Below are 13,289 nucleotides of genomic sequence, written 5' to 3'. Positions count from 1 at the left end.
GCGGAAGGATTCACACATGCGTGTTTGCATGCATGCATATATCAACGTGTATACATGTTTAGAAAAAAGTTCACAAATAAATCAAACTTTCACATAGATATTTCTGCATTTGTTCGTGGATTCGTATGTATTTGTGTGTGAACTTGTATGTATTTGTGTGTGAACTTGTATGTATTTGTGTGTGGATCGCTCTACATTTCTAAATTACAAGTTTTGTGGACTCACTCAATTCACCCATCCCTCCATCGGCACCTCGGTGAGGAGTGTGCGAACTATCCCTTTAAGGTTCTTCCAATACAAGTAGCTCATGTATCCAGATGTACCCCCCCCCCCCCCCCCCAAAAAACGAAGATACGCGAGCTGTGGTGAATGGACCTGAGACTCTCTCGTCTAGTTTGCAGACTGCAGCAAGAACTTTGTGACACGACATCTGTGCAATGGCCGGTATGAGTTTATCATCTGAATGCAACTTTACGCGCCACCGTGGCACATCGCAAAATCTACTGTATGTACAATATGGAGGCGATCAGCCAGGAAACGCAGAGCTCGTGTGTGTTTGTTTGTTATAAGGGCGAAGAGGAGGATGAATTTCGGGAACATGACTTCATCTGTCACAGCTTCGAATTTATTCTTAAAGTTTCGATCAGGCTTCTCTGCAGTTTACTATAAGACTAACCTATGGGACCAACGTGTCTAAGTCTATGTCGGCGTTAAAAGAGAAAGTGAAAGTATTATGAAAATGTCGACAGGCCTCTTCAATGAGATTAAACTCGACTGTAATATACGTCTCAGTCTACATTATATTCAAAGCTTGTGAAGTGTTTTTTCGGGTTTGGGTTGAAACCATAAAGGAAGGTCAAAGTACTCAATGCACTGTAGTGTGGTCGCGCTAATACATGCACCTGACCAATCGTTAGTCATTCTCTGCTGTCAATCACAACGTTTCAGCCAGTTTTAGTAACTTTAAATAAGTATTACAAAAATTTCAGATTTGTTTTACTGGTGTTCCTGTTGTTTTTTGTTGTTGTCCCCGATCTATTCAAATGGCCACAAGCTGAGTTCGACTGCAGCACAAAACACATCCTCTGAAATAACTGTACAGTCGAATCAACCCTCTTTTTAACCAACTTCATGACTGTAGTATTTATATTTATAGCATTTATAGACTGTTATATTCGACTGCTTTAGTTTGAGCGTGTTGTCCTTAGTACCGTGAGAACAAAGCATCACTAAATACACAGAGTGATTCTACATCTTTTCTGATTGAACATTTGAGCCTCTTTGCGTCGATAGGATTAGGAGTTAAATACTGAAGTGTCCAGAATGGAGGATTAAAGAGCTGTTAGATGTAATGAAGATGTAATGTGTTAAAAACTCAACTGTTGTCCTTTCTATTGGTTGGAAAAGATATAATATTTTGAAAATAATTCTGTAATTCTTTTCAATGTTCTCCCTGCATGTTAGTGTGTTTTCTGCTGGTTCTCTCGCTTCCTCCCATATTCCAAAGACATCTAAATTACAAGTAGAGAATCCAAAGGAGCTCAAACACTTAAATTGCCCATAGGTTGCTTCTCTTTGCTCTGTGAGCTGGTCAGGATCAATGTGTATAAGTTTTGCAATTTACTTTACTTTTACCATGATTTATATTCCGTTCACTAGACAAGCTCGACAACGTGAGAACGAAGTTCGTGGAACAGGTGTCCATAGAAACTCTTGATCGGCTCCTAGACAACATTCTGAAGGATCGCATTGTGAACGACTGTCAAAAAGACGCCATACTGGAGAGGAACAGGGGAAGCAGAGAGAACAAGGCGCGCTGCCTCATCGACACGGTGAAGAAAAAAGGCGATAAAGCAAGCACGATGATGATCGCTCACCTTCAAAACTGTGATCCCTTTCTTTACTCTGAGCTGGGCCTAGGCCCGCTACCTCCTGGTCCACCTGGTGAGAACTTTACTTAACTTTTTCCAAACCAATATTATATTTTCAGACTCAAATACTTAATTTTATTACGTAATCTTGTATTTCTGTGGTTTGCAGCTGCAGAGCCTCGGAGCATTAAGGAGGAGGGCCGGTCGACCACACTCATTTCCACTACAGAGAATTTCTGGAGGAATAAACAGAACAAGAAAGATGTCAGTCTCCCATTAAAGTCATATAAATTTGAGTTAGTTTGCATCTCAGTTTACCTCAATTTTTTTTTCTAAAATGCATCTTGTGAAAGTTTTCATTGTAGACATGGTATATTTTTGTTTAATTTACATATAAGAATACAATATCCTTCAAACTCTTCTTTTCAGATTTACCCTGTGACCAAAGATAACTATAGGAATCGTGTGGCACTTCTTATTACCAATATAAAGTTCACACTTGAGGAATTAGACAGACATGGAGCTGTGAAAGACGAGGAGAACGCAGAGAAACTTCTCACAGATCTGGGATACGAGGTGGTGAAATACACAAACCTCACTGCAAAGGTGCGTCACAGTGAAAAGGGGAACACATATATTTTTTCCTGGATTACGATGAGTAAATTAAACCTAGCTCTTTCTAATTTCTTCTCACAGGCCATCGATGATGCTGTAATCAAATTCTCTACACATCCAAAACTCCAAGAGACAGACAGCGTGATGGTGGTTATCATGTCTCACGGGGAACTGGGAAATATCCTAGGTGTTGACTGGAAACCGAAAGCTAAACCAACGGAAACCTCAAAAACCTCAAAACCGGATGAGTTCCCCATCGACAAAATCTATAAACACTTGGGTCCAGAGAAATGTCCGGCTCTGCTGCACAAAACTAAAATCCTCATCATCCAGGCCTGCAGAGGAGGTAATTCTCATCCAGTCTTTACAGATACACCAATCTTTCTCTAGTAAGGGCTAGGCCCCAACCATATTACCGTATTACAGGACACCCAGCCAGTACCTAGAATGAGACATGCAAGAGGTATGAACAGTTGAATGTAGGGATGAGCAAAGGAGCATGAGGGTAGGGATGGAGTGAGGAGGTAAGGATGAGGGGATTCAAGGGATGCATGTAGGGATGAGGGGATGAAGGAATCAGGGTAGGGATGAGGGAAAGAGGATGAAGGGAGAAGGTAAGGATCTGGGATGAAGGGATGCATGAAGGGATGAGGTGATGAAAGTAACTAAACTTAATTTAATGCAAATGCATGAAGGTCTTGTTTTCTGTATCAGTCTGTATTAAAAGTGGGCCAAATGTTTCAGGTGAGGAAGGCTCTGTGCTGTTGAGCGACTGTGCGGCTGTGCCTGATGAAACCAGACTGCACGGGTTTTCTCCTGAAGACATCGAGGACGATAGTTGGCAAAGAATCGAACACAGAGAAAAAGACTTCATCTCTCTTCTCTCCTGCACGCCTGGTCCGTTTGAATCTAAAATAATGTCATTCTAATTCTCACGACAGAGTGAAGATGAAAAACGATAAATGTATCTTCTCTTTTTATGTGTTTTGCACTGCAGGCACCAAAGCATATAGACATCAGGTTCTCGGGTCTTTCTTAATCCAGTTTACTGTCGACGTATTCAACAAGGCCGCATATGAGGATGACATCGAGGAACTCTTCAGGAAAGTAGGTGTAAACTTTTCTTAATCCGTTCTGAGTGTAAAATAATCTTGCATAATGTGTTTAAATGGCAAATGACATCAGTAATAAAGCAGTAAAGATGGTCTTGTTATTATAAAATCTTATACCCTGTCTGTTTCCACAGGTCATGCAACGCTTTGAAGAGTTCCGCCCTTCAAACAAAAGGCAGATGGCGACCAAGGACAGATGCACACTTACAAAACGCTTCTACTTTTATCCTGGTCTCAATATGGTTTGAGACACTTCTTCTTATGAACGTCTTATATCTTCAGGGATTGGGAGTGTAGCCGCTGAGGTCATGCAAGGAAAGAAGTCCTTAAGAAAAGCTGGAAGGGATAGAAATATTGACAAGACAAGCCTCAAAAGATTCAAAAAGTAAAATCAGTAGCGTGGGGTGCAGTAGCTGAGGCAGAAAGAATATACACAGATGAGATGGAGGAGGAGAAAAAACTGAGAAAAACAATATCCCTGTCCCTGTCAATTGGACAGAGAAACAATGTGCAGGTAAGCTAGAGTTTGCAAGAGATCACATGAATCATAATAATCATAAATGTGCCTAATTGACCAATCCCCAAGATTCTGTTACTAGTCCGATATTAGTTTTGGAATGTGTGGTTGTCAATCTAGCTCTCAGGATTTTAACTATGACAACATGTGTTGTTATGGTAGTTTTAAAGTGGAAAAAGTAAGTGGATCACTTTACCCCCTTGATTTCTCTGGTCTGTCTCGCTTTACTCCGTAGCCGGGGTAAAGTGAGGCACAAGACCACTTTTTTTAAAAACAATCATATTTTCACTGCCCTTTGTCCTTTGTCCCATTGCTAGGAAACATCCTGAGTTAATGGGAAATGTGTAAATTTTACTGATATATCAGTTTAGCTCGCCTTGAGGGGAGCAAATGTAAAAAATGTCTCACATTACCCCGCTCTCACTACACATGTTCATAATGTGTGCTATTGGCACATAGGGGATCTATTTACTTCAACGGCCCACGTCTTTGTCAGTTTTGTATTATTCAATTTTTACCCATGAAGGATTATTATAACAAAGTTCTTGCAGTTAAAGTGAATAAAGTTACAATAGCTTCACTTTTACTGAGTGGGCCAGAGAATCTTTTTTATCCCAGGGTTAAGGGTCTCATACAATCTATGTGCAGATCTTAGCTGACACTGGTTAAGAGGTGGGGGACACCCTGGTCTGGACAGGTTAATATAACAGGGTTGTACGTGCTTATATAAGAGGTTAAGGACAAGTATAGGGAACTTTCATACTTTTGTACTTTTACTTGTATAAGATTCATCAACAACAGTTCAAACTGTGATGTTACATGTATGGGTAAACCAGAAAAGTTAATATAAATATGAGAATTGAAAAGACAAATTCCGTCTCTTTGCACGTTCATTTTTGCAAATTCCCTTTAAACAATGTTAAAATTGTCTACCGCAGTCTTTATGGATGTGTGTGATGAGTGAATATGAATTACGATATTTCATCTTTGTTTTATTTTATTCTATTTTTATATTGTTTGGTGTAGATATGTATCGACAACATCAGGTAGATACATGGGGAAATAAGAATTACATCGATTGATCACTCGTCTCAGTAAGTGGAGGCCTCCAAATCAAAAACACGAACGCACTGAATGTGATTTTTCAGACAAACTTTACTTGAAATAAAAAAATAACAAAAAAACAACTTGGATCAAACAAACATAACAATGTTGTCACAATACAACACAAAGGCAACAGGTCGAGTAGGCAACATGGTAACACGGTTGCATTGTGCACGTCTGATGAGTCGCCAGAAAACTGAGAGGAGTCTTTCACGGGGCTACTTTGAATTCATACTGACTGAAGTTCATTCATACAAATAAACAGAAGTAGTTGGACGGGAGGATGTGCTCTTTTCTAATCTCAGGGTTTGTATATATTAAAGAAAGACATAATACAACAAGCGTACAACCTCCAACCAGACGAGACTCTATTTTAACAGCTTCTTTGAACATACTGGCAGTGTTAGAGAGCTTTTTTATATATATATCAGTTTACACTTTATACAAAACCAACAGGAGACTATTATCAAGCACTCACATTCTCATCCAATGACTCGCACTCTGCACGCTTAGCTACAAACAAACACGCTCATCACCGCTCACTTGATGCATGCACACACGCAGTCACTCACACCGCAGCCACAGTCAGAGAGGCTGCGCGACTGGTAAGGCCCGAACAAAAGGGAAGTTTGAAAAAGTTTGGCAGTGTGATGAAGACTCTACGAGCTAAACAAAAAAATCTCACATCAGTACGACTGTCTTCTTCCCCTTTTCACAACAGAATACCAAAAACGCAGCTTGACAGTGAACTAATCCATGCAGGGCTCTCGAAGGGTGGTAGAGGACATCCGGGTCAGAGTAAAGAAAAGATAACGGATATTACCACGGGAAAAGAAACAGATCTATAGATAACGTGGCTTTGAAAACACTGCCGATAAGTGGCCTGATACTTTGCCTGTACAGCACGGAGTAGACATTACAACTGAATATTTGGAAGTTGGAATGTATTAGTATAGCGATATGTAGCGTTTAGCAACTTGTTCCATTCAAGACTTCACTTTTGGAAACATCATATCTTTGACAACACAAAACACTCAGATAAACAGTTTGCAGCACCGCACATTTACAAAATAGCAAAACATGCGAAAACACCTCTGGCCCTGCACACTGTTTCAAATGTGTTTATCGTACAGCAGGCACCGCACCTTGTGCTAAACGTGTTGTAGATTGCATTCAGGAAAACAGGAAACGGAATTTGTAGATCTGCTCTGTTTTAGATCTGTGTGTGTGTTTGTGTGTGTTTCAGTGTAACTGGGACAGAGGGTTAGGCCAACGTTCCCCCGATGATGGAAGCAATGACAATCCCCAGAACCACACAGCATATAAGAATCATGATTTTCTTCTGATCAGTGTTAAGTACATATAATCCGTGGCAGCATTTGGGGAACAGAGGAAAACATGTTAGAAATATGACTTAACATATTTATAGTATTCATAGTATTCCGAACAATATGCAGATTGGAAAAAAACAGGAGTAAAGAAATGGATCTCGTGATGTTCGCGTATGGAGTGTGGGTTGGATGCATCGTCTACCTTCAAAAACCATACATTTATAGTTCCTGCATTTTGTTCAGAATACAGTAAACAACATATATTACATATATATTTTCACACATGCAACAAACATACACACTTGTATTTAAAGACACTGTGTAGAAAAGAGAAATCCTGAATTTACAGCCATCTAGTGGTTGCAGGGGGTAGCGCAGACAGGTAGCTCTAGAAATAAGCTGTGTACTACACTGTGATTGTTGCATATTAACGGAAATCCACTAAGTGGCTTTAAAGGAAACTTAAACTTTGTAGTCCCATTTTCCAGAGTTGATTGCTGAAAAAGCCAATGTTCAGATGAAAGGGAAGTCCTTTCATATCCAGAAAACGTTACAGTACAATACGTTTAAATATATTTTCTTTAATTTCAATGAATAAATAGCATATATATAAAATGACAACATGAAAAATGCCTATTTCTTACTGTAGCAGCAGTTCCTCACTGCACATCACAGACACCACTGTAACACCTGAACACTATGTACTGTTCTGTGCATCACGTCAGGTCCTCTCTGCTCTGTGAGGTTCTCTTATGGTCCTAAGTGAGTCCAATAGTGAGGGCAATAATGAGGATGATCACACATAGTGCAACACAACCTCCTATCAGGATCTTCTTCTGCATGGGGGACAATGAGAGGGGAAACAAGAAGACTGGAGTCAAATCATAATTCAGTGGAAAAAGGAGAGAGAATAAAAAGAGAGGAGGAAATGTTGCTGCTGCACAGTGTTTGATTATAAGTGGGTAAATAATTATACAGATCAGGACCCTTGAAAGGAGTTGGGGTCATGTGGTGCATGGAATTCATCCACCTTTGAGTGCTGTTACAGATATTTACCAAGAGGTGGCACAGTTGTTCCACTGTGGTGGGTTGTAAGAAGAAGGAGAGTTACATGGGATAATTACACACCACTCTCTGTGAATATGGGGAATGAGGAGCTGGAGCCAGCAGGTGGTTAGCTTAGCTTAGCATTGAGACTGAAAACAGGGGGAAAGAACTGGCCTCAGTCTGTCCACAGAGAAGAACTCCACAAATGAGCACCTCGAAAGTTCAGCTCACTGATTAGCATGTTGCATCGGTATTACTTTTAAATGTCTATTTCAGCTTCGGTTCAGTTACTTACCCGTTTCACGACCTCTCAGCTGCAGGTGATGTTCAGGTGTTACAGGACTCTCACTGTTCTCTGTGCTGTCTGCTACCGTTTTCATTAGCTTTTCTTGATTTCTTAGCAAACAGGATGACGCAAAAACTACAGGACCATAAAACTTAGTGGATGGATGACTATTGTGTGGTATTTCTTTTTGTTTGAATTTTCATGTGTCTTTAAATAAAACAAATAAAAATTGACCCCAGACGTATGCATGCCCCTGGCTGGCCATCAACGCTGCAGACTATGTCAAATACACTCACGACACACATCTTCTACATGCAGAATACATGCCAAGTGAGCATGCACACTTTATACAGAACATGCAATGCCTCTGAAGGTTTCAATTTGACAGGCTGTTTTTGAACATACATCGTTTTGTTGTATTTGTGACTCACCCTCCGCGCTTTACTCTGGTATTTTACCGCCTTCTTAGTGTCTGATACTGCCCTCTCCACATAGTCTACTGAGTGCTCCACATTGTACTCTATGCGGTCTATCATTTCCCCCTAAGAGAGGTTAGTGGAAGACATGCAGACAGGTGGAAGAAAGAGGGGACCAGAGGTGGAAGCAGGAGAAGGAGTGGATACAGGTGAGGGGAAAAGAGGGAAAAAAAAGAGAGGGAAAAAAAAAGAAATGACAGCATGAGAGTCAGTTTGTAGACTGTGTGCATGTTGCATCTCACCCGGCTGCTTGTCTTTTTCAACTTTTTGCATTTTGGGATTCTATCCTTCGCCTGCTCCACATACTCCTGAGCGCCGAGCACGCTGTGCTCAATGTTGTTCACCAACTCACCCTGCAACCAGACAAGAGGAGTCATGAGGCGGCGTGAGCATATGGGGCCCGCACACACTTATGCAAATGTTTCAATGGCGAACACGATACTAGCTTCACATTCGTGTGGGATTTATCAGCAAGAACCCACATTCTACACCATCTTCAATCACACAAAGCACTGGATTTCATAGATGCATTTTAGAATACGCATTACAAGAGAAATCTTATGAATGATTAATGCATTTGATTTATACAGCTCTATTAGGTATGTATTCTGAAATGACATATATATATTCCTTTTTATTGTTTGAGCCTTTCAAAAGTCATATTTAAACCACAGACTATAATAACGATGGATGTTGCATATCCACTTCGTCCCACTATCCAGAAATGAGGCTAAAATATCCCAGATATGAACGCTGTCGTAATGCACATTTAGAGCCAGAATCTGTGTAGTGGCTTTCTGGGAATGTGTCCCGTTGATACACGCACTTGACCAGTCACTAGTCAGTGTCAGCTGTCAATCAGGACGTTTCACCTCATTTCTATTGCATCAAACAACCAATTAATACCAAACTTGGTTCAGAAAATGAACCTAAAATAACAGAAGCATTTATCTACCACATACTTTTTTGGTTTGGTACTTGTTTCCACCATTAACATGGAGGAGGTGGGATTTATCACCTATACTGCAGCCAGGGGGCAAAGTTGCTTTGGATTCACTTTAGGGGAGCTGTGGTGTTATACATCTTTATATACAGTCTATAATCAGCATTAAATCAATCAATCAATCAATAAAGACCCAGTATAGTTATTCAGCTACTCTTCTATTCAAATGGCTGTTGCTGTGAAACAGTGCGTCTCTCCATGAAATCATTCCATAAATAGAAAAAAGAGGAATCACAAGAAAATTACCTTTCCATATTAGAAGGGGAGCGCTGTTCTCTGTTCTCTAGAGCTTAGAGTCATTGTTGTGGTGACAGTGTTGTGGATGAGAACAAAATGAGGGAAAGACAATAGAGAGCGTCGAAGACAGAGAGAGCAAGGCTGAGAAAGGCAAAATTAAAAAAACAGACCAGACTCAGGTATAATCTTGAATTACATGAATTGATAAAGGAGGGGTTAGTTCATTGAAATATTTACATTAAAAAGACTCAATTTGTGAGCATACACACACATTATTAGTCGTTTCAACAATAATCACTCCCAAAATAAAATCATGAAGAAAAGTTTGTTATTGCTTTGTCATGTTGCCTCAATCCATGGAAACTCATCATTCTGCATTTTCTCTTATTAATGTGTTCTCTCCGATTTCTTTTTGCATTATTTAGACTGAGTATTTCTGATGATGGAAACAGAGTCTCTGTGGGGGTTCAGCCCCCCCCCACCCCCACGCACAAACATTCACACATACATACACATGTAAACACACACAGGCCTACAGATGTACCTGAAGCGCTTCACTTAACTGAAAAGAGCAAAGGCGACTATGTCACTTGAGAAATTATCTACATATGTGGTGTGAAATTATACTGCTTTTTACATTTTCCTTTATTTTTCAAAGAATAATTCATGGGTCTTGATGGAAATATCAGACATGTTTAGGGGACCTTTAAGTGTGCAATTTTGTTGGAGATCCAACTAAAAATCTGGATCTAATGTGGTTTCAGAAGCGGACTTTTGGGCCTTGGCAAAGGTACGCACTATACTGTGCAATTCTAGATATTTAACTAAATTTCCCCAACAGCAGGTGGATCTGCAATTTATAGATATAGTGAGTTTGAGACAAATATTTTGTCTGAGTGAGAAAGGATCAGCGTCCTCACCTGACTTTCCACCAGCATGGCCATATCCATGAACATGTCGTGAAGCTCTCTAATACTGTTCTCCAGCTTGATGATCTCAGTGTGCCGCGTCTCTATCTCGTTCATCGCTTGCTGCGTGATGTTGTCCATAATGATCTAAGACGATGTAACAGAGAGAAATAGTCAAATATGATAAATAGATAGATTTGTGTGCTGTCAGTTTGCACTAGTTGTATTGCTCACCCCCGAAGTGAAGATAGCTGGGTTGTCACTCTCCAACATGCTCTCCAGCTCCTCGTTGGTTGTATTTCTCCCAGCTGAAAAGACAAACACACAAACCAGAATAAATTATACAAGAAAAGTGCTCATGGTAGATTAGATTTACAAAGTGTGCTACTGTTCCCCAGAAATTAAAACAGTGGAATGCAATGCTAATGGGTTTAAAAGAGAATCCTCACCTGGTTATTCAGAAACCCCTCCGTCTTATTCATTTGAGTACACAAGTTAATTATCTAAATGCTCTTTCTGTATTTTTACATTTTTTATTTGGTGTATATGCTGTATTTCAATTGTTTTTTAATACGATATGATTTCATCCCCAATGTTATTTGCCTCAATCCTGAAATGTGTTAATCCATTTTCAACCATGTGATAACTGTTCATTGAAAAGTCCTATTTAAAAATTTTTTATTAAGCTTTACCTTTATTATCTAAACTACTGACCCAGCTTGAAGCACTTCTTACTGCTTCTTCCTGCTGATGTGCTTGCTTCTCGTCCATCTTTATTTCCCCCGACAGAGTTGTCCTACTTCAGAATCATTCCCCCTTGCACCTGCGTAAATATCCTTGTGTCTGAGTCCGCCTGCAGAGCGGCTTCTCACAGGCTCCAGTTCTGCCCCACTGACATTGTGAGTCACAGTCAGGCTTTGGACATTTCAAATCCTCTGTAGATCTATGTCGTGTACATACAGTATGTTCCCTCTCTAAACCTGCAAACCCACAAACTATGAGCAGATACTGTCTATTTGTTGATAAGACAATGTCATTATCCAGGTAAACATAGACAAGAACAACAAAAGAGGAAAGAAAAGTAATTCAACTTCTTGTCGAATGGATGCAAGATATGAACATGCTTGTAGGTATGAGAGAGAGCGAAAGCAAATATAAAATCGTGCAACCAATTCAACCACAGACAAATAACTAATGCACGATATATTTCCCATATCACAACACGGTCTAAGATGAAAATAAACTAGTTTAAAAATAGTCAGATCTTTAAATTAGATAAAAACAGTACCACAGGTCAAATTCTGGAACCAAAGTTATCGTATCATCAGAACTAGAATTACCATCCTGCGGTTGTATGCCTCCACCAACCTGTGCAGTTTCAGTCTATATACACAGTTTCTTCCACACTCATATGAGGTCACTGTGACCTTTGAACACTGAGTTTTAATCAGTCAATGTTCGAGTCCAGCTGAAACTTGTACCGAAAGCATAAAGCCTCCAATGACAGGATTTTGCCAAAGTGGAGACATAAAAACATTCTTAAAAGACCAGCTTCTAGGAGTTCTTAGTATCTCACTCAACAATTTCACTGAATTAATTTGTCCTGTCCCTCAGATATATAACCAGACACGTTATCAAGGAGGTGACGAACCAAAGATGGCGGTTGTGTGAAACATGTTCTGCCCTTCCCCCCAAACAACTAATCACCCGCCCGAACTGGGAAATGTATCAAGACCTGAATCCACCAACTATTTTTTTTTCCTTTCTTCAAGTGCTCTGGTTGATGGGCCGTCGACATCAGGTCCTGGCTCTTGATGAGTCCTAAACGGGGTTAGTATGGTTATTATTTTGAGAAGGATTTGGTCAATTATGACTCATGATACATGTAGCATTTATGAGCTGTGATCACCGAAAGTAAGTGCTCTGCATGTTCCATTATCCCGAAATATCTAGCCCCCTGTTGCCAACTTTTCTATATAATTTTAATATATGATACGATTTTAGAATACAGGACAATATTAATATCCCTTGTATATTTAAAGGACGATTAGGAGTAGTTACAAGAAATATTAAATAAACCTGAATGGTTCTACACAGCCATCTTTGCCAGATATCACTTTAGGAAGCAACATCTATTTATGAGCTCATCACCAAATTAGCGACAGTGGGTGTCTGTGTGTTTATGTGTGATGACGCCGGGTGGTGGGAGTGGGGGCCTCAGTGGCAGAACAGGTAGTTTGCTGGTGAGAGTTGATGGTCGAGAGTCAGAGCCAACGATTGCCTTCATGAACAGAATACTGATGAAGCTGCTCCCTAACATTTACTGCTGCAGTAACATGCGACCATTTTACATTTTTTGTTACATTTTACTTGGCACAAAAAATTTCACATGACAATTTTCATTTATTTGCGGTAAACTAGTCCAGCTGTTTCATTACTGTGCTTAGGAATCTACTCATGTTCAGCGATGACATTTTGCCGTTTGACAAATGAGAGGACGGACACGTCGCACGGTGGAGCGAGGGACCACGTTCACCTCATTACTGTGATCAATTCCCTTTTCCTCCCACAGCCTCTCTGATGATAAATAATCCCTCTATCATTAAGACTAAGACTACAACATTAAAGAGGGTCAAAGTTAGAGTTGAAGGACGGAGAGGAGCAACAATGAGTCATGGATAATTGTGTGTAAAAAAAAAAAAAAGGAAACGAAGGCACTCTGGTGCTACCGTACCCTATTTATCACACTTCCTACACACACACACAGGCTTTTTTTTAAAGC

At 40.0% G+C, this 13,289-nt stretch overlaps 2 protein-coding genes across 4 annotated transcripts in view; one reads left to right on the top strand and one right to left on the bottom strand.

Moving 5' to 3' along the window:
* Positions 1–342: 342 nt before the first annotated feature.
* LOC133952323 (caspase a-like) lies at positions 343–4,987 on the top strand. The gene is made up of 8 exons (XM_062386716.1): positions 343–444; positions 1,660–1,944; positions 2,041–2,135; positions 2,301–2,477; positions 2,568–2,832; positions 3,231–3,383; positions 3,484–3,593; positions 3,733–4,987. Exons 1-8 carry the CDS (start codon positions 438–440, stop codon positions 3,844–3,846), a joined length of 1,206 nt encoding a protein of 401 aa, XP_062242700.1. The 5' UTR covers positions 343–437; the 3' UTR covers positions 3,847–4,987.
* Positions 4,988–5,252: 265 nt separating this feature from the next.
* stx1a (syntaxin 1A (brain)) overlaps positions 5,253–13,289 on the bottom strand; it is a 47,289-nt gene continuing 39,252 nt past the window's right edge. Inside the window, exons 7-10 of one of the 3 annotated variants that reach the window (XM_062386717.1) lie at positions 10,742–10,815; positions 10,520–10,654; positions 8,602–8,712; positions 5,253–7,386 (exon numbers count right to left, since the gene is read on the bottom strand). In XM_062386717.1, the coding sequence (XP_062242701.1) occupies positions 7,309–7,386; positions 8,602–8,712; positions 10,520–10,654; positions 10,742–10,815 (398 nt within the window). In that variant the 3' untranslated portion in view covers positions 5,253–7,308. Of the gene's footprint in view, positions 7,387–8,314; positions 8,426–8,601; positions 8,713–9,608; positions 9,741–10,519; positions 10,655–10,741; positions 10,816–13,289 lie in introns of those variants that run through there. The other 2 variants (XM_062386718.1, XM_062386719.1) reach the window with 2 other exon arrangements.

This window comes from Platichthys flesus, chromosome 4 (assembly GCF_949316205.1).
Source record: "Platichthys flesus chromosome 4, fPlaFle2.1, whole genome shotgun sequence".
Lineage (NCBI taxonomy): Eukaryota > Metazoa > Chordata > Actinopteri > Pleuronectiformes > Pleuronectidae > Platichthys > Platichthys flesus.
This window is presented reverse-complemented; position numbering and strand designations above follow the sequence as displayed.